The 22,353-nt window shown below is 42.6% G+C and overlaps 1 protein-coding gene across 2 annotated transcripts in view; it reads right to left on the bottom strand.

Annotated features, from left to right (window-relative positions):
• Positions 1–205: 205 nt before the first annotated feature.
• LOC142158167 (uncharacterized) overlaps positions 206–22,353 on the bottom strand; it is a 307,129-nt gene continuing 284,981 nt past the window's right edge. For both annotated transcript variants that reach the window (XM_075211864.1, XM_075211863.1), the window contains one exon: positions 206–420. In XM_075211864.1, coding sequence (XP_075067965.1) covers positions 247–420 — 174 coding nt within the window. In that variant the 3' untranslated portion in view covers positions 206–246. The remainder of the gene's footprint in view (positions 421–22,353) is intronic.

Raw genomic sequence — 22,353 nt, forward strand, 5'->3', positions numbered from 1 at the left:
CACAATAAGCCCCTCCCCTGCTCTGACAATCTCCTCACACAAAGGCACACCTTTGGTAAAACTCCACCCACTTTTGCTTAAGCCCCACCTCTTTTATAGCCAGCGAATCAGGCATGCTTTAATATTTAACATATACAGGATTACATACAAAAATATAATATCAATGATAAAGACCCCACTCAGTAACTGAACACTAGAGGTTAAATTCTGTTAATCGACAAAAGATTTATTTATCTAATAAAAACTTCAGGCCTCCATCGCTTCATCCTCGCTACTTTGCACAAAATCATCTTTAATACTCTCCAGCGGGGCGTCTTCCGCATCAGAGTCTCCCAAGACTTCTTCTCCGCCCAACTCGCCGAGTATCTGCCCAACGTGCTCCAGGAGGGGAGGATCGTCACACTTCAGCTTGTTGTAAAGCTGTAGGTAAAACACAGAGAGACCTGGTTAGTATACAGCAGTATTGTGGTGACGGTAATTTCACAAAGCTCTTAATGGATGGAAAATATGATCGACTTAAATGCATTTTGCAAATCGAAAATCCAGAACAAGCACTCTCCAAATATTTCATCTAATTTACAGGGGGGAAAGAAAAGTAAGCAAGAAAATATTTGTTGAGCTGCAATTTAATTCTAACAATAAGATAAAAATACCTTGCTAGTTGCTGTAATCGTTCCTATATACATTTATTTTAAAATACAGTGCTGGGAAAAATGCACTTAAAAGCTGAGAAGTTGTACTTTAAAAATCTTATAAGTAGTTATAGAATTAGTCAGTCTGTCAAGTGGCTTTTGATTCATTGATCTCTGTACTTCCAAGGGAACTTCACAAAATATTAAATACACTGTGCAGGATCATAGGTAAACAGCACCTCATTATCTGTGTTTATTTATAATTATGTTTTAACAATATTTGATATGGTCTACAATCGATAGAGGCAAAATCGCGGTAGAACAGGATGTTTCACAGATATGCAAAGTTGTGGAATTTTAGAGTCGCACTATTGCTCTGCCACTCCACATTGTTTTATACAATCAAATTACGCAGAATTTAGAGTCTTTGAATAAAGCTGGGGCAATGATAGGCAATTAATTGAACCATGTAGTTGTGATAGGCCTGGAAATACTTTAGGCCAAATTCCACCAGTGACATGCGTGAAAAGTCCTGTCGAAATGCGTCACGAGTTCAATATTTCACAGAACATCTTGGAAAATTTTGCTCATCTTCAACCCACAATATAACACACCTAGCAAGCAGCTAAATAGATACACATGGGCTTACAATTTGTATTGGGGCTTGGTCATCTGTCTCCTGGGTTGGCCCCCTGCACATGTTTTGGCTCCCAGCACTAACAAGGCAGTGGGATCTTTTTAAATGCACATTCGCAGAATCCAGTCCATTCCAAATTCCAAGCAGATTGGACACTCTACACCCTTCTCCTAGGACAACGGAGGGCGTGAAAACATTTTGTACCATGTATTGTACGCCATGTAGCTTTAACCAGTATAATTAGTAAACATAATAAGTATTATCACATGCTTAGTTAGCATACTTTAATTACTCAGGTCTATAAAATCAAGGGCTACAATCAGCCAATTGTAATCAGAGTTTTTGTGGTTACCTCTAGTAACATAATAATAACTTACTTCCTCCGTGAATGTTAGTTAATTAACAGGGAGAAAAAGCAGTTAAAATAATGGCTTGGTCATAAGTTAATATTCCCTATAAAAACATGATGAAGATCAGCAATGAACAAACTGCTATTTGCTGCCAATTAATCCTTCCAGTGCTGAGGTCACATTATCTTATTAAGCTGGGCGAGTACTGCAACTCCCTGGATGTCTTACGGACAGTATTATACAGCTGCTTTGTAGACTAGTGGCTCATTATTACCTCCTGACCAGCACAACGCCAACCGCACAGACTAAAGTCACTTTCATTTCTTGTGCTAAGCAGCTCAAAAACACAAAGTAACAGCTTCATTGTCAGAAAAACAGGAACAGAGTCAAACTATTATTATTAATTGTTAGCTGCATTATAATTCTATATTATCTATGCTATAGTTTCATAACTGTCCGATGCTGTTGAGCACTATGGCACCTTATGAAACAAGTGATTTAATAGTAATGGGTCAGTGCCTACTGTGATCAATTTCAAGTCAGTTATGTCCGTGTGTCCCCACTATTAAACTGGCCAGTAAAGCTCATTATTAATGGGACCCTGGCTAGCCAAGGCCGGATTAACCCGAGGTCTAACTGGGCTACAGCCCAGGGGACTCGGGCATCCAGGGGGCCCTTGACAGTGCTCAGCGGCATTATTGGTCGCGATGGGGTGGGGGCGCCCCCGGCCCGATCAATGCTGCTGAGCCTGTTACTGTAGTCCCTCCGTGGCGCTCAGTAATCTCCTTACTGAGGATATCTCAAGAGTCTCACTCTCACAAGATCTCCACAGTAAGGAGCTTACAGCACGTCGAGGAAGGACTACAGTGACAGGACAACAGAAAGAGGTAAGCGCTTGGGTGGAGGGCAACAGGCGACTCACAGGGGAGGGGCGGCTCACAGGGGGGCCGCGGGAGGATGATCCTCACGGGGGAATGGTGACCCCCTTAGCCCAGGGGCCTCCATTCCCTTAATCTGGCCCTGTGTCTAGCACATACAAAGTGCACACGTGTTTTGATGAGCTGTTCCTGCCAACAGCATGAAAACCTTTGTATAGTTAAAGCATGTGCACGTTTGATGCACTGTACAGTTCCATTTATTGGATTTATTACTGAAGTGCCCCACTTCTCACAAACTGATGTATTAACTTTGCTGCATAATAAATGTGTATAATACATTTCTATAATTGCAGACAAGTATATTAAGACTTTCAGGAGATGGGAGGTGAGGTAAGAAAAGAGGAGGTCCGAGGTACTGGATGTCGAATTTGTATCAGAGTCCCGCCCACCTCGCGGCAATAAGCGGTCTCTGGCAGAATTACCTGCACGCTGGGGAGTCTGGGAGGGCCACGTGTGCACAGGCTGAGGAGCAGAGTAGGGTGGAACGGTAGAGTCTCTAGTAAAGTACAGACTTGTGCACTAATGCGCCTCTTTTGTTTGGAGCAGTACAAAAAGTAGATTTGATTTTGTGGAGGGAGACCATTGTAATGAGGTAAAGGGGTGGACAGGGCACATTTTGAGAAGCTCTATTACTAACATTCTATAGCCCGGGAGAAGTAGCAAAATATCGCTCCACCAAATGCACATCACAGCCCATGTATTTCAACTTAATTTGCAGCCACCTGCTCATCATCACGCTGAGATGCCCAGTAGTAACTGAAGACCCTCTAGTACATTGATGGGTAACGCTAGGGCCACATGTGGCCCTCCGAGCCATCACCAGTGGCCCCCAGCTCCGTCCTGCTTTATAGTCAAATTTATTTGTTATAACTTGTAACACTTGTTTAATATGCCTGCTGGTATGTTATTACAGATAGGTGTTGCTTTCTTCGTTTAAACATATTTTTTTCTCTTATTAGTGAGATGAAGGATGATGAAATGCACTTCTGAAGACTGGAGGGCTGTGTCTCGCATTCCCTGAAGTGTATCAGGTTACACATGTAATCAAGGAAGAATAGACTCCCATCTGTAATAACATACCAGCAGGTATTGTAAGCAAGTGATATCATCATCATCATCATCACCATTTATTTATATAGCGCCACTAATTCCGCAGCGCTGTACAGAGAACTCACTCACAGCAGTCCCTGCCCCATTGGAGCTTACAGTCTAAATTCCCTAATATGTATCTATAGACACATAGACAGACACACACTAGAGTCAATTTGTTAGCAGCCAATTAACCTACCAGTATGTTTTTGGAGTGTGGGAGGAAACCGCAGCACCCAGAGGAAACCCACGCAAACACGATTAGAACATACAAACTCCACACAGATGAGGCCATGGTCGGGAATTGAACTCATGACCCTAGTGCTGTGAGGCAGAAGTGCTAACCACTGAGCCACCATGTGATATAAGCTATGACAAACAAATCAGACATTTACTGCTCTATTTATGAAGCTGGAATGAGTGAATAGCTGTTTTCCATACTTACCAACTTTTCACCCTTCGACCCCGGGAGATCCTGGAGAGCTGGTGAAATGTGAGAACAGAAGGGGGTGGGGGACAGCAAATTGCACCATTGTTGCCCATTCCCTGCAACGTAATAACGCAAATGGGGTGGGGCCAAAGTGATTCATCGCAAATTGTGTCATGGAGACTCCCAACCTGCCCACTTCATTAGGAAGTGGGCAGGAAGAGGGAGAATGCCCTGCACTCCCGGGAGTCTGGGAAACCTACCTGGAAATTCAGGAGTCTCCTAGACATTCTGGGAGAGTGGGCAAGTATGCTGTGTTCTCTGAAGAATGGCTATTACAGCTCTTCTTCCAATACATCAAGTAGTTAAAGCAGAAGAAATCAGAGCTAGGCAGTGATATATAATTATATCTACAACGCCCACTGCCCACCAATGGTAAATAGACCCCTAGACCAGGATGGAGCGGGTTAGTGCAGGTGGAGGCTCTAGAGATGCCTAATGCCTATTACTGGCCTATAATGCAACTACGTATTCAGTATCACCTTTATGCTGATGATATTCAGCTCTACATCTCATCTCCCGATCTTTCCTCCTCCCTCCTCTCTCGTGTGACTGACTGCCTCTCAACCATCTCCTCCTGGATGTCCTCACGCTTTCTTAAAATTAACATCTCAAAAACTGAGCTCATTGTTTTCCCCCCGCCCAGACTCTCATCCCACCATGACCTCTCTATCGTTGTCAATAACTCCACTATCTCCTCTGTCACCCAACTCCGCTGCCTGGGTGTCACTCTCGACTCCTCTCTCTCTTTTGCCCCCCACATTCAATCCCTCACCCAAGCCTGTCGCTTCCAACTCCGTAACATTGCCCGCATCCGTCCCTTACTCTCTCAGGATGCCACCAAAACTATCATCCACGCTCTCATCATCTCCCGCCTCGATTACTGCAACCTTCTCCTTACTGGCCTCCCCCACTCTCACCTTGCCCCCCTCCGCTCTATACTCAATGCGGCTGCAAGACTCATCTTCCTCTCACGCCTCTCCGCCTCTCCACTTTGTCTCGCCTTACACTGGCTCCCCTTCCCCTACAGAATCCTTTTCAAACTCCTTACCACCACTTACAAGGCTCTCTCCTAGTCTACTGCCCCTTATATCTCTAACCTCCTCTCCATTCACACTCCTGCCCGCTCCCTGCGCTCGGCCAATGATCGCCGCCTCTCCTCCACTCTGATAACCTCTTCCCACTCTCGAATCCAAGACTTCTCCCGTGCTGCCCCCCTTCACTGGAATGACCTCCCTCGCTCCATCCGTCTCTCTCCCAATCTGTGCTCCTTCAAACGGGCATTTAAAACTCACCTGTTCCTTAAGGCCTACCCAACCTTCCATTTAACCTGCTCATCCTCCCTTGACCCCTCTTCTCTCTCCCCTTTGATTCACTGGCTCCCTTTTGTGCCTGACTTTGTTTACCCTCCCTTAGGATGTAAGCTCGAATGAGCAGGGTCCTCTTCCCTCCAGTCTCCATACCTGTTCTTCTGCTCCGTCTCTACTGCATCTGCCCTCCCGGAGTTTCTGAAGTACTGGTACTGTGTGTTTATTGTTCTGTACTGTTCTACCCTGTATAGTCTACTGTATAGTCTACTGTTTGTGGCGCTGCGGAAACCTTGTGGCGCCCTACAAATAAACAATAATAATATTAATAATAATACGCCAAAAAATAAAAAACGAGATTGCTTCTGTATGACGCCAATGTCCCACCTTTCACATCTATTCGCATAAGAGTGTAATTTATTCTGTGCATGTTACATTTACTCACACTAGGAGATTACTTCTTTTTTCATTAGGATACCATTATTAGGCTATGATTAAGACATTCACATACATGATAATTCTTCATCTTTATGTGTTTACTGACCCTCTGCAATCAGGTAAGGTCAGGAAATGCATCCACTTAGATTGCTAATTGTTTTCTTAACCGTTTCTGGTTTTCATACATTATTACTAGAGCAATACTAATAGCAGGAGCTCACAGTAATGATTTAAAGCCAATAACAGGGCAGTGAAGGATTTCTACCTTGTGGTCAGACACACACATACTGATAAAGATATCTGATATTTATCACTGCATCATTTATGTTTATCACTTTTATCTTTAGATTTGTAGAAATGCAGCATCTATTTAGTAAGATACTTAGTGAACTGAAAAACAAAATGATTAGTATAGTGACATGTCAACATTAAGGGCTAGATTTACTAAGCTGCGGGTTTGAAAAAGTGGGGATGTTGCCTATAGCAACCAATGAGATTCTAGCTTTCATTTATTTAGTACCTTCTACAAAATGACAGCTAGAATCTGATTGGTAAATCTAGCCCTAAAACTTTAAAGGGACCGTATCATGATTTTTTTAGCATTGTATCTTAAATGGACTGTACGGCTTTGGACAACCACTGTACAATAAAATATGTTCCACTCATATAGCAAATATGTATAACTCCCCCCAAACGGAGGAAGTTATCTAAAGCTCTTCCACAGAGATTAGTTAATGAAGTATATGGGTGGTCTGCAGGGACGGTGCAGGTGGTGCCCCTGGTGCCCCCCCCCCCCCTGCCTCAGGAGGCGATGCGCCCATACCCCCCCCCCCCCCCCCCCGACTCTTACCTTGGCAGGTGGAAAGTGGGGGGCGGCATCCCTGGTTCCTCAAACTAGGAGTGTGACATCATAACCAAGCGCCACACTGCCGGTGTAACACTGACATGGACGAGCAGCAAGTAGCTGCTGGTTGCTTCTCCTTCATGTCAGCGGACGGTAATGAGGGAAGCATAAAAATCACTGGATGAGTGAAGCTATCAACCACTGTGTGCCTGCTTTCAGTGTAAGTGTATTAAAGAGCGCATGAAAAATAATTTTCCTTCACCCCTGCAACACTCCTATCGCCACTTAAGGTAAGGAGGTATAGCCCTGGTTTGCCCCGAAATGGTGACCTATTAGATATCTGCATTCCTGAATAAAGGCTGGAAAAAAAAAATCTTTTGCAGTAATTATTTTGCAATACTTTTGAGTTATTTATTTATTTTTAGTGCTGCCCATAATTTTGTTATTTTGATTCATTTGGCCATACTTTTGATAGGCTTTGGAACTTTATATTTCTGCACTTTAAACTGTTATCCATAGCAACCAATCAGAATCTAATGGTCATGTTATTTTCTACTGCAGTTTAGACAATGAAACAAACCAATCGGATTGTTTGCTATGGGTTACAGCAGCGGTAGACGCAGCCTGTGGCCCGCCAAGCCTTCCTCTGCGGCCTCCCAGCTGGCTGCTCCCGGTCTCATCAGAGCAGGACCAGCTGACGTCCGTGTCATGTGACTTCCTCTGCACAGTGCAGGGAGGTCGTGCGGCATACCTAGAAGAGGAGGAAGTTCAGTGTGATCTCCTTCCTCTGTCCAGCAAGATCATACTGTCTATTCTCCTGGAAGGTCTGGGATGTTCACATTTCTCCTGGGAGAAAATGCCACCCTCCCGCACCCCAGGGTGGGGGCCATGATGACAGGATTGGCTGGGAATTATATAATTAAGGCCCCATCCCTTATGCTGCGATGGAGGGGTTGGCGGCATTGTGTTGCAGTGGGCGGGGCATGATGATGATGTGCCCCCTTCTGTGACACTTAAACTTCTCCCGTCTGGAGGTCAAAAGAGTTGTCAAATGTGATCTGAATGGAATCAGCCCCTAGCGGATACATTTTATTACAAGTGACAAAATGCTTGCCTTTCCAAAAACTATAACTACACCAGTCATTTATCATAAACAAGGCTACACATATAAATATGAACATATATTATCTTTTTATAGTAAGTGATACTCAATTACAATTACCACACTCTACCATCTCCCTCTTCAGTGCCCGTCAATCTATCCCGATTGTCAATGAGACCTACAGAGAACTGCTCTGGGATGTCAGTGTTAATTACACATTTTCAACCACCTTCAGAACTGTTGTTTTAAATCTATAATTATTAAGTAAGAAGCACAGAGGCACACTCCCAATAGCATATTTGTATAAATAACCACCGCAATCTAATCATTTTACATTGGATGCAGATAGAGTCTACAATAAACCCAATTTTTCTTCACAACACAATGGCTGTACAAATACTGTACTCTTAATTAACCTAATAAAGATCACCAGGGACTCTCTCCGCTGTAACAGAGCTGCTACTGATAAGAGCCATTAAAGGACAAACACAATGTTGTATCTTATCTACAATACCAGATAAAGGGTTTATTTTGTTTACATGTTGATTTACTTATCTTTAGATGATGCCGTCATATCTTTACAGCAAACATAGTTTGTCATTTACTTTACTTGAAGCATTTGTATTCAAGTCAACAGTATTGCAAACAAATTGAAAATATATTTTACACAGACACATCCAGGGATATTTGCACAGTTCTTGGTTTGGTTCATAGAAAATACCCACTAATATCAAATATTAAGAACAGCAAGTCCTGGATTACGATCCATAAAATAATAATTATATAAATAAATGTAAAGATACCGGGTTTTCTGGCCTAATTCTACCCACTTCACACTGGCTGGTCACCCAGGGGTGCCTTGCTGTGTCAGGGAAACCTACCCAGTACCTTCTAGGATTCATATAGTCACTCAGGCAAATGCAGTTACAAAGTAAAACACTACATTTATTATAATAAATACAATCACTAGATTATATACACACAGTAAATAAATGTCATGCAGATTATCTCTCCCTTACACCACTAACTTAATGAGTTACAGTCACCTGGTTGTCTTGAATTGCAGAACCCAAAGCCCATGGGTCTCTCTCAGCTGCATATGAAGTCTCTGGTAGAGAACGGCAACTCAACACCAGACCTTGCACTTTCCAGGAATCAAATCACAGAATGAACATCATCTCCCCCCATGGAGTGGCTCCTTATATCTATGGTCAAATTTCCACAGTGTTCTCCCCTCCCTGGGCAAACCCCTGGCTCCCCCTCTTCAAACAGTGGTAGGTGCTGAATCATAGGATTGGTGAAGGGGGAGTGGCAATGAGTCATTATTCCACAGAAGCTCCTCTGCGGTTTTGTAGACAGAATGTCTCAGGAAGTCCTGTGGAGGACAATGGGTACTAATTGGCCTTCCCCATCTCCAAATATCATATCAGATAACAGTTAACCCCTGCTGAAATTAAACGCTTACACTACTTTGTGATGTCACAGGGTCCCCAGCTGTTTCATGCTTCCTGTAGAAAAAGGAGGGGGGACGAATGAATGCAGCTCCAGCCCCCTCACCTTTATTCTGGACAACACCGGATCCTTACTTATAACCCACCTGGCTTCAATTTGAGAACAATGAATAACAACAATATACAACAAACAATATACATATTTACAATGAGCTACAATGTCCCCTTATCCATATGTAAGTAGACACTGCAGTGGTATCCTGTTGAGTAAAACTTCATTGGGCCAATGCAGAGACCATTCTAATGATCAATACACAACAAAAAGAGTATGTGAAATTATAGGCAATGCAGACCCTATGCTATGTTCTCCCCTCCCTGGGCAAACCCCTGGCTCCCCCTCTTCAAACAGTGGTAGGTGCTGAATCAGGGGGTTGGTGAAGGGGGAGTGGCGATTAGACCACAATCTTTTGTAACTATGCAATGCGGACTCCCAATCTGGTGACTACTGCTGATGCCGGTCCCCCAAGCTCCACTGCACCAATTTGGTTCTGAACTGATCTCTGATTCCAGACTCTTGTTCACAATCCTCTTGGAGAATTGACAGCTGTTGACGTCTTACATTTTTTTTAGAGCCTGTCCCAGGCACTATAAGAGTTATATGGCATTATCCAACACTTGTACAGGGGACTCAGAATAGGCCGCTGTAGACCACTGTGCAAAGAGTAGCCAGAGATACTGTGCATTCTCTACATGGTTTATTAGGACAGCATCCAGCATTTCCCCTCGCAACAAGCCCAGCCACCAATTTAAACATGAGTATAAGGGATGTCCAGAGCTACTTATGCTGAACCCCGGTCAGAACTATTGTCACTGCAGGGTGAGCGATGACAATAATGCAAAAGTGGGGGCGACACGTATATGTCAGTCCATGACCTATAGAAGCCCCCAACTCTTCTCTTCTGAGCCCGCATAGAGCTTTTAGTTCCAGGACTGAAAGCCCAAAAGGAACTTCACGGTGTATGCGCTGGCCAGAGCAGGGGCCTCCGAAAGCGATGTACACGTTTCTCCAGGGCCCCTTCAAGACTCAATAAAAATATACAATAAACAAAATAATCCAATTTATAGTAAAGGACATGTAAATCCACATTCGACAAGAGCAAACTATTCTTCTGAAGCAGGGGTTGGATTGCACAAAGGTGCCATCAGCTCTATGTGATTATGTTGCTTTGCATATTCCAAACCGGCAATGCAATGACTTGAATATTAAATTGTCTGCGGGTTTCAGGACAAGCACTATGTTTGTCAGGAGAATATGCAAACTAGCGCTCAGCTGACACAGATCAAGTCTTACGACACTAAATAATCTTTTGATTTGCATGAAATCAATGGCTTTCTGGAATAAGTCATGGCGCGGCATGACAACTTTCTTGCCGCAGCCTCTAAACATCCCATATGCTGCTAACAGTACAGCAAAAAAAATTATACTTCTTCTGAAATAAAATATTCTGCATATTTTTACCTTCATGCATAAATGAGGCATTTGTCCACTCGTACAGAAAATATTTATGTAAAGTAGTTGCAACGCCCGCATAAACACATCTCTTCTGTAGTATATAATGATTAAAAAACATGTAACCAAGGCATTTATCTTGATTAAAAACAATTTCTGCACAGCAGCTAGTTTTAAGCGTCAAAGAATATTTTCTTCTCTCTGTGATCATTTATGTTTTCGTGAAACTGTAAAAACTGCTAAAATGAAATGTAGCACTGTTAGTAAATGCTGCTCTTCCTATCTTTATTGCTAATCATTATATGAATATGGTTATTTCACATGTTTTGTGCAGATATTACGCACTGTGCTAACCTGCAGAAAATATAGACCTGCCATCCATGTAAATAACACAGTCCCTGTGCCCGTATACTATGCTGTACTGGAGATTGTTTACTTACGGAATGTGGCGCACATTACAATGTTATTGCAGCTATAGGCATAAAGTTTATGAAAAGTAAAAAAAAAAACTTCACTCCTGTCTGAAACTGTCACCTGTAATAACACCAACTAGTTTTCCTTTTTATAGTGTCTCCATTGGTTTGCAGACTAATACACTGGCGAATCCAGAGGGGGCGATCAAGGCAATGGGCTCCCCTAGCAGCAATCTTCATATCTTAAAATTACTGCTGAGAGGTCCAAGCATCGAGAAGGGGAGGTCGGGGCTAGCCAGGGTCAACCAATCAGAGTGCAGGAGGGGCGTGGCTATTCAAAATTCCCCCCCATTCCTCCAAATGATAAATATATAATTAGCAGAGGGTTTTTTTAAACTTATTTAGATATCTACAGGACATAGATCAGTTTCAGATACCCTTCCTATATTTGCCAACAATTGTCAGCAGCCAAAAGGGGTGTATCCTAATGGGAAAGAGGTATATTTTGGGATAGATATGGGCAAATAGGGGAGGATCGTGGGCATGGCCTATTTTGTTCCAGTTCTCCATTCGGGAATGTGAGGCAGGCGTAATGCGGTATGCATGGCAGGCGGACAGCACACTTACTCACCAACTGAGTCCCCAGGTCAGTTTGTAGAGAACTTTATTTCTTTACATTGACCTTTGTTGAAACATCATCATCATCACCATTTATTTATATAGCGCCACTAATTCCACAGCGCTGTACAGAGAACCCACTCACATCAGTCCCTGCCCCATTGGGGCTTACAGTCTAAATTCCCTAACATACACACAGACAGAGACAGAGACACAGACACAGACTAGGGCCAATTTGTTAGCAGCCAATTAACCTACCAGTATGTTTTTTGGAGTGTGGGAGGAAACCGGAGCACCCGGAGGAAACCCACGCAAACACGGAGAGAATATACAAATTCAATCTCAGGCGAGTTTGTGTTTGATCACCCGTGAGTTTGACTATATCATGGGAGAGATAGGTGTTTTAAAATCTACACATTCGCCAGAGATTGGATTTTGGAAAGTCAAAATCGTTGGTTAATACATATGGCGATTTTGCACTTCAAATCGCCGCTTATCTTCCGTGATTTGCAGCTATTTTAAATCCCGCCAAAAATCACAGCTTGATACATTTACCCCCTAGTCTTTAATGATATTATTTGTATCTTTTTTCCCTAGTCTCATTTTTCACTGTTCCCTTCACTGGTCTGATGTTCCTCACGCCAATCACGGGAAGAAAGTATGAAGGGCTGACACTAATCACCTCTGAGGTCTCCGCATCATGTCAAAGGAGCAACAGAGGCAACTTGCAGTAAGGAGCGGGGTAATTCTAACACAGATTACAAGCAGCAACACTAAGGCAGGGCCATCTTTTCCATTGGGCACGATGGGCAGCTGCCCGGGGGCCCCACGGGCAAGGGGGCCCCCATAGGCAGGGCTCTTAATGAGAATAAATAATCCTGCAAAAGAAAAAAAACCTGCAAAAAAAACCTACAAGGGTCACTGAGCATGTTCATCTATCTATCTCTATATATCTATATCTGTATCTGTATACATATATATATCTATCTATATCTAGGGGCCCCGGTGCACTGCTTTGCCCGGGGGCCCATAATGTTAAGATGGCCCTGCACTAAGGCAGGGGATAAACAGCACTGACGCTAAAAGGGGACGTACCATGAGCTTAGAGGACGTGGGCACCAGAGCAATGGGCCAGGTCACAACTGATAACCCCATCAGTACGCCCTGTGATTGTGCAGAATTTACTATTTACATTAAACCCTACATTTTACTGACCTCTGATGCCCAGTTTACTGAATACACCAAAGTTCCAACTGATACAAGCTGCTCTTCTACATACTACTATCACTGGGCTGTACCCACAAGGTGTCAGTGCCTCTAGTTAGTGTACTATTCATTGTATGGATGGGAAGTACAGGGGAAGGGTATCAGCACTGGGGCCTGTTGGAATCCAGCAAGTGTTGGATTAGAGAGCAGTGAAAGACCAGTGGACACTTTGGGGAACCTAAAGGATCTGGTAAAGTGGGCATCAGAGGTAAGTAGATGTCCAGATTTAATGTTACCATAGTGAACTACACCAAGTACCAAATTTTAAGTTTTGGTTGTTTGTCTTATTTTTTGTTTATGTAGTAAGCACACAAATCAAAGTTACGGAATCAGGTTCACCTGGGAGAGAGCATTTTGTTCAGTGCACTGCGCGATCTCTCAGGATGGCATAGCAGGAGAGGTGTACATTAGAGAGTAAGCCTGCCTGGGAGCGAGCATAGGGCAGTCTGCTAGATTAGCACAGCGATGGTAAATGAGACAGGTTTATTGTGCAAATTTATGAGAAGAAAAACTTTAACCAATCCAGAGACAGTGGTCCTCCAATGGGTTCTCACCAGCAACTTTTTATTTTGGTGTCTAACCCCATGACCTGTTGGCTCACATTTCCTTTCATTCCTACCGCCTGCAATAGTCCAAAGTAGGGACCCAAACAACTATACCCCACAGTAATTTGTCATTGACCAAAATAATATCTTGTGCCCCTCAGCCATTTAAGAAGAACAAGCAAAATAATTTTCTCCAATATTCTGGTAACATGATAAACAATGATATTACGTCATTCGACCTCTCCAGCCAAACCCCCACATTTTAGTTTCTTCTTCTGCCGAACGGCGAGCGTCAATCACTGCATATGTGCATTGTTATAGTGGCGAGAAGACAGTTACTCGCTGGGCAGGATGCTCTGCTAATTTGCAGCCGCATGTACTGTGCAGGACAGCAGGCCTAATTACACATGATGGTTTCTTAGAGTATCGAAATACTTTCATGAAAAAATAAGCCTTGATCAATGAGCAAGGAGAAAATGCAGTGTCCAATTAAGCAAAGCTTGACATGTCCAAATTAGTCAAAAAGAACAGGCGTCTTTGTATTTTTTCAGAAACATAGTTAAGGCGATGAGAAGTTATTCCACACAGTCCAGAATGAATGCAAGAGCCATTTAAATGAATCCTAATTAAAATTCAAATGACTTTCATACCTCTCACTTATTAATTTAGTGAATGATGATAACGAATAGGTGTTTTTTTTAACAATATATTCACTGAAATACAAGCCACTGTTACGCGGAAAAAGTCTATGTGCGTATTACAATTCAGATCATATAATACAATGAACTTTATTCCCAACATCAGAGATCTCTGTGAAAGTGTATCTGTGCCTAGGCACACAAGAGACAGCCATTGTTTGGGTTGAACCAATATTCATGAGAACGCAGACGACTTATTTATAGATGATAATGATGAAATAAGACTTTGGTGGATGGTCCTTGAAAATTATTTCAGGATATTATGATGTAAACTTAAATAAGGACCTTCAAGGTAGTATTTTCTGAAATACCACCTGTGCCAGGTGCTACACTCAAAAGACATCGGGAGCTTAGATGAGTAATAAGCAACTGAGACATTAGTGTAGAAAGAAGGGTTTGGGGCTTTTGAAGGACTAGCAAGATCTCTCTTTCAGCCACAAGCGCTACAGTTGGGATAGGCTGCCTCTTACCGGGAAGGGTGAAGTTTTGCTGGGGGAGTAGATGGTTAGATGACCAGACACATTAAACTAGGCACTAGGGTGAGTGTGAAGATAGAAGGGTTTAGTCAAGGGAAAGGGGAGAGGAGTGGAGGGGTTAGACGAGACAATTATCAACATACTGGCCCACTTTGAAAGTCACCCCTCCAGGAGATCCCAAAGCGAAAGTCAAGTTAAAATGGGGGAAAGGGACATGGCACTGCAAATCGTTTTATTTTGACTCCCACCCCTCGCCAGCAGGCCAATATGGTGTCATTGTACCCCGGGGCAAAAATATAAAATGCATGGTAGAGCGACCAGAGCTTTGCAGAACAACATGTTCACAGTGGTGGAAGTCAGCATATCGATGCTGACTACCCCGACATCAGGATTCCGAAGTGCTGCTTCCCGACCTTCACTGATGACGGCTCCTCTTCACACCGACTTCAGCCAATCACGATGAAGTAAGGAGGTGGCTGCACTTGATGACGTCATTGACCATGCCGACGCGATTCTCGCTGTTGTTAAGGGGGTTATGTAAGTATGCACCCAGTACAATGTAGTTTACAAAGGCTTCTACATTGTACGTGGCTGCATACTTTCATTACCCCCTTAACAACAGCGATAATCGCGTTGGCATGGTCAATGACATCATCAACCGCAGCCGCCGTCTTCAAAGTGGGAGTCATGCGTTTGATTCCGACCAGCACCACCTGTCTGGAGTTTGTATGTTCTCCCACCGGTTTGTGCGGGTTTCCTTCAGTTTCTTCCCACAGTATAAAATTTAGGTCTAGTGGCTGCTAAACATAATGGACTGTAGTGTGTTTGTGTGCTGGAGAATGTAGAAGGGACTGATGTGAATAATTAAATATTCTCTGTACAGTGCTGCCTAATAGGGTGAACCCAATATACATAATGAATAAAATGATGGCGTCCAAATGAGATATATTAGAAGCAGCTGAATGATCAGGAATGCATGATGCTGCCATTACATGCAATACATACTATTGTTGGAGACTGCAACTTAGTAAACAGACAGATGTTGGATGAAAGAGGGGTCATTTGGGTATACTCAGCTGTGATACAGTGCATCACCATTGTTCCACAGTAACTTAGGTCAGAAGTGAAAGCATCATCTACAGTCCCCCTACAGAGGGTAGTAGGGACAGGCATTCATCCTAAATGTACTGCATCAGTTACAGATGCCTGTAATGTAACACTTTATTATTAGAATCAGTGATGTACGACATAAAAGCAATGTTTTCCTGTTATGTCATTTCTGTTTGAGTTGATTTGTTTTAAACAGCATATTCCTTGCAGAAAAAATACATATATAACAAAGGAATATTCTACAAATAACACTGAGAAAACAAAGAAGAAAAAAAAGAAACGAGAATCCCAAAAAAGGAGAATGCTACAACTTTCAATTGTGTATTCAAAAACATTTCTGTATTTTTAAAAACACATTTGCAGCTCCTTGAGAGACATCACCAATATGAACTCTTCTGTATAAACACTGTACACAAGATTGTTTATTAGATTGTTCATAGTCATATAAAACAGAGGCATGTCTGATTTCCAGACAGACAATTTCATGCATAATTAATTTAATACACTGTAAGAGCAAATTATTGTAACCACAGACCATTAAGTAAAATAAAGGTGCCTACTTTGGCGCCTTATCATCGTCTGTCATGAAAAGGAACCAAGTGACATCACAGGAACTCCCATGTAGGGTAGATGGGCCCTGGTAGATACAGAGACTTGCCATTCAAGGCCTATGCAAAATGGATCTAATAGTAAGCGCTATATTAGTTTTAGTTTAGATTTAGTTAACTTGCATGTAATAGTGCTGAAAATAGGGGAGATCTACTGATATTTCTGACTCTTCCTGTCTTCCCATATTGAAAAAATTTTTGCAAATTAAGCTAAAAGTAATGCAAAACTATACCATTGTCCTATGTAGGAAATCTAACATTAACATAGAATGTCAAAGAATACCTATCTACACACAGTGGGGGCTGCCCTTTTGTGGGCTTAACCAATAATAATGCAGCCTATCAAATCACAAGGAAACAGTGAAATCACTAGACAAGAGGAAGTGAGCAGAAGACATTTATGAAAGGCATAAGAAGAGATTAGCTGCATGAAACTCTGCTGCTCCACATAAAGGGCAATGTTATTCCACTACCCATTGAATGCTGTTGAAACCTGAAGGCAGTGTGACTGCAATGACCTTATTTTAATTATATATATAATATATATATATATATATATATATATATATATATATATATATATATATATATATATACACACATTATATATATATATACATACACATATATATATACACACTGCAGGGCCGGTGCTAGGGTCCATGGCGCCCTAGGCATTTTTACAAAATCGGGCCCCCCCCCGCAAAAATCGGCGCCCTCCTCTCTCCTCACCCCGTCTTTCCTTACCTTGTCTCACCACCGCCGCCTCTCTGCTCCGTCTCCTCCCCTCCATTCACTGACACTAGTGAGTGGAGGGGAGGAGACGGAGCAGAGAGGCGGCAGTGGTGAGCAATAGCCTCTTCCCCCCTCCCCGTGCATCTGAATGCTGTGCGGCGGTTTTAAAGTAATTTACCATTCTGTGGCGCCCTCCAGAGCCCGGCGCCCTAGGCAAGTGCCTAACCTTGCCTAATGGGAGCGCCGGGCCTGATATACTGATGATTTTACACTATTTTAACAATCTATGTTCTAGACCAGGGGTTGTCATATATATATATATATATATTTGTTCCTGGCACTTTCCCTCTGATACCTGGCCTAACAGATTATTTCTTGGTTTGTCATGGTCGGTTTTCTGTAGGAAATTTAATTTGAAGCTTATTGATAGAATAGATAATTGTATAGACCCGCTTCGAGGACAGTGGCAGGTGGGGAGTTTGACTGGGGCAGTACACCTGTCAAACCGTAACGCAGATTCCTAAGGTGAGCTCAGGGAGGACAGAAACCTCCCGTGGAGCAGATGGACACTGTTTCGTAAAAATAAAAAGGAGACGCAGTTGGATGTCCGAGCACTGGGGCCCTATTTGTTAGAGTGTTCCTATATGTCATACCGCCGCTTCTTCTAGTGCTTTGATTGTTGTGTCCCAGATCATATTATGTCACAATACTGTGCGCCCCAGTTGTGCCCCCAGGTCATGTTATCCCTCATAGTTGTGCTCCCAGTTGATGTTGTCCCTCATAGTTGTGCCCCTAGCAAGTGTTAGCCCTCATAGTTATGACCCCAGTTAATGTAATCCCTCATAAATATGCCCCCAGCTAGAGTTAGCCCTCATAGTTGTGCCCCCAGTTCATCTCATCCCTCATAGTTGTGACCCTAGTTCATATTATCCCTTTGCTCATCCCGAGTTATGTAGTACAAGCCGAGGGTGCCACCTATGAGTGTACCCATCGCCACTGCTGAGTGTGCCTGAGGAAGTTCCTCCAGCAACCAATTCAGCTATGCTTCACTCCTAAGAGTTGTCACTCCAGTCTTTTTACACCCACATCTACACTGTCCCCGGCAGTGGTAAAAGGGCAGGCCTGGACTTAAATATGAGCACCAGAATGCCGTGCTCTACATACGTGTGCTTTGGCGCCATGCTGTCAAACACATGGAGGATGCAGTGATGGGCCATACAGGTACAGGAAGGACCGCCAAGAGGAATTCTGCCAGGTTCCTGGGGCCCATTTCCATAGCTGCCAAAGAGGGTGTGACCACCCCAGGTTAGTGACTCCTCCCGCTACACAGCAAAGCCAGGGCTCCCAGGCAGCACTTGGCCCTGGTACTTTGTACACACAACCCCTCCCAGCACTCCTGGACACAGGAGATGCCAAGGCCGATTACCAGCTGCAGAGTGGAGAAGAATGCTGCCAGAAGAGCGAAGCACGCCAGTGATTGCTACTTCTCATGATTTTCTTTCCCTTAACTTTAAAATGGAAGTTGTAAGGAAGGACGTAACATTTATAAAAGTCTACATACATACATTCAGAAGCTTGTTTATATATATATATATATATATATATATATATATATATATATATATATATATGTATATATATTCTGTTTTATATAACGATACAGGAGACACGGTTATGTCTCCTGGGGAAGGAAGGAAATTGATCAGCAAGTTGGTGCTTCAATAAAATCAAGTAAAGAAGAACATTTCTAAATAACATCTATATAGTCTATTTTTGTACATTTCCACTAGACTATAGAAATATAATTATTATAGAACCGGTGTCACCGCTGCTACTTATTTATTAAAAAGTTGACTTCAGAGGTCAAAAAATCTCATATATATTCAGTTCAGCAAGACAGAGGATGAAAGTGATTTAATAAACAACTAGTCGTTTAAAGTCTACATTAAAACGATGGACTGCTAAGCACCATTCTTAATGGGGGCTGCATGTCAATTTAGCAACCCTAATTTCAAAGGAATATTTGGCACACATGTACAATGTGCAGGGAGCGGTATGTACAATGTGAAGGGAGCAGTAGTTTATTGACACAATTATTGCACACAGTGCTGCGATAAAGAGAGAGAGAGAGACGCCTCATGTCTGAAGTTTTAAAATAAGCACTTTCATTATTTGACTTCAGTTCCACTTCAAGCTACCGCACTATTATGTATGTGTCTTTGGGCTGCAATTACCACCACATTTAAAATGCAAAGCTTATATTAAATAAAAACTGGAGGTTTTCCAATAAATTATATTTACATTGTATAAAATCACATGTAAATGCAAATAGTATACAAACATAGGCAAACCAAGGTTTTTTTTTCTAGTGCCTGGAAACCCCCCTCCAAGCCTGGGGCACTGTATAATTGAGGTGGCTGGACCCTGCCCCAGCTTCACACGGCTCTGCTTGAAAAGGAAGAGCTACGTGCACTTAACAGTAGTGCACGCAGCATTGCTCATGTATATTATGGGAATAGGAAGAGTTGGAGAGCAGCCAAGCACTGTCTAAAATTATAGCCACATCCCCATGCATGCTGGTCACACCCACTGGCAGCATAGTGTGGAAGCCCCCCGCTACAAATTCTGTGTTTGCCCCTGATAAGGGCCCAATGCTAATTTGGATATACGTTTGTTACTACTGCGCAGGAACAAAAAGTGAGTGCACGTATAGGCACACATGCAGACTTGCGCCCATAAGACACTTGCGCCTGCTTACGTCTGGAAAGGCGGAACGGAGGAGGGAAGTAGCAGTTTAACACAGGCTGAATACAGTAAGGGCGTGTTCATGCTAATGGGGTTGAGGCACACCAGCGTGAAAATGCACAAACGCCTGTCAGAATACATATGTTTTGCACTCGCTAGAGGACGCTGATGAGGGTCGCCAGCACTAGCTAGACACTTTTGATTGGATGATTGAGCATTTAGCGCTGAAGCTTTCTGTATTGATCATGCACATATGATATGATTTTGTGGGCGCTTTTATCACAATTTTTTTATACGGTCATTCATATGCTAAAAGGAATATTATATCGGTGGTAGACAGTATATCAATGCTGACTACCCCGACAAGGCTTTCCCTGACATCTTGACTCCGAAAATCACCCCTCCCCGATGTAGTATCAATAATGACTGTTCTGCAATACGACTTGAACCAATCACGATGTAGTAGGAAGCCTGCACCACTAAATGACGTCAGTGACAAAGGCGACGGTATTATCGCTGCTGTGAAGGAGGTAATGTAAGTATGTAGCCATGTACAATGTAGTTCACAAACGCTTCTAAAATGCAACCAGGTAAATTAAATTAATATTTGATGGTGGGGACTGTTGTATTTAATAATGGGGTAATGGTAGTGCCTATTAATTTAAGGTGGGGTGATGACACTATTTATTTAATGTTGAGGTGGTTTTGGAGGCTAATAAATGAATGTGGAGAGTTTGGGGAGAAGGAGGCCTATCCGGGGTGTTTGAAGGGGAAATATAGTGTATTTATTAATTGTGAGTACTATTCATGTAATGTCAGGGCATGTTAGGTCTATTGAATAAGTGGAAACCATTCAAAAATAATGCTCATTAGGTCTATTTAATAAATGTGAAAGATATTAATTTAATTTACCTGGTTGCAGGTAGGTAGGCCTAGTTATTAGACGTGGGTGATACTGCTTTAATGTCGGGTCTGGTATCAAGTAGGGAGGACTAGAATGTGTGCACTCATTATATACTTTACATATTTCATGTTCCTATCCTTTATCCCCAAATAGGACCCAATATTCCAGGTTTCAGACAAGCAGCAACTGAATTTAAGACACCAGCAGGGGGCAGTCTGCCAACTGTCCGGAATCTGTGTGACTGTACTGCTCAGTAAGGAGTTTGGGAGGTATGTCCCGCTTCACATTACACTGCCTGTACCTACAGTAGAGCACGCAGCATTGACCTTATATTAGGAGGGGATGGTTAATAGTTGGTGATCTTGTCAGGTTTGGATGAGTTAGAAGATTTGTGAATTGTAAAAATTATATATATATATTGCTTTCCAAAGTTCAAAAGAGTTAAATAAAGAAGTTGTTAGACAAACACACAAAGGGTTAACAATACAATAATATACACATCACGAATATTAAATATTGTGGTCTGAAATAAGTGTTTAATTTTTGCTTGAAAATTAACTTGGTATATTACTTGAAGCTGGATAGTACAAGCATAAAATCCATAGGTGTGAAAATATTGGTCAGCTAGCAAGAGAGCTTTGGCAAAATAAAGTTTCTTGAAAGACACAAACGTGGGCAGACACACAAACACAAACACACACACACACACGTTGTGACCTGCTCTCTGCCAACTTCAAGAAAGGTCAGCATAATTGAAGTAAACACATCGCTTAATGGCTGCTAGAATTAATGGCTTGCCATGAACCCAAATGCAATTATAATACAAATTCTATCACATTAAGATAAAGTGTAGTGCAGGGGATGTAAATTTATAGCTTAATTTCCAGCAGTGGAAACAAATCCATAACATTTCTGGGAATATGCTGACTTCGGCAGGTTCATGGGATCAATAAGCTTGGTTTAATTTTTTGGGAGGGGGCAGGCGGTATTATGTAGCAGCATGCATTAACTGTCATATTAATGTGATACCATGACTTGCCAATGCAACACTGTGCACATTTTATGTACTGTCTGACCTTTATTTTTAAAGGTAAGGTTTGAAAGAACTATACAAATTAAAGCTGATTAGCTGCCAGCTCATAGTAGAGCTGCCAGTCTGTGGGATAAACCCATGTTCATGTGGAGGAAGCCTACAATTCACCTGGAACCAGTGACATCACCGAGACGTGAGGCACTTTGTGCTTCGTGCCTCAGTGAGATCACTACTTCTAATGAATCAATGAGATGCCATGGGGTTTGCCCAGAAAACGGCTGGTGCTATGCAATGTAGACCACTGATGACCCAAGTAGATGTATGTGACATAGCAACAGTATCAGGGCAGCACAGTGGCTCAGTGGTTAGCACTTCTGCATTACAGCACTGGGTTCATGAGTTCGATTCCCGACCATG

This window comes from Mixophyes fleayi, chromosome 5, assembly GCF_038048845.1.
Source record: "Mixophyes fleayi isolate aMixFle1 chromosome 5, aMixFle1.hap1, whole genome shotgun sequence".
In the NCBI taxonomy this organism is placed as follows: Eukaryota; Metazoa; Chordata; class Amphibia; order Anura; family Limnodynastidae; genus Mixophyes; species Mixophyes fleayi.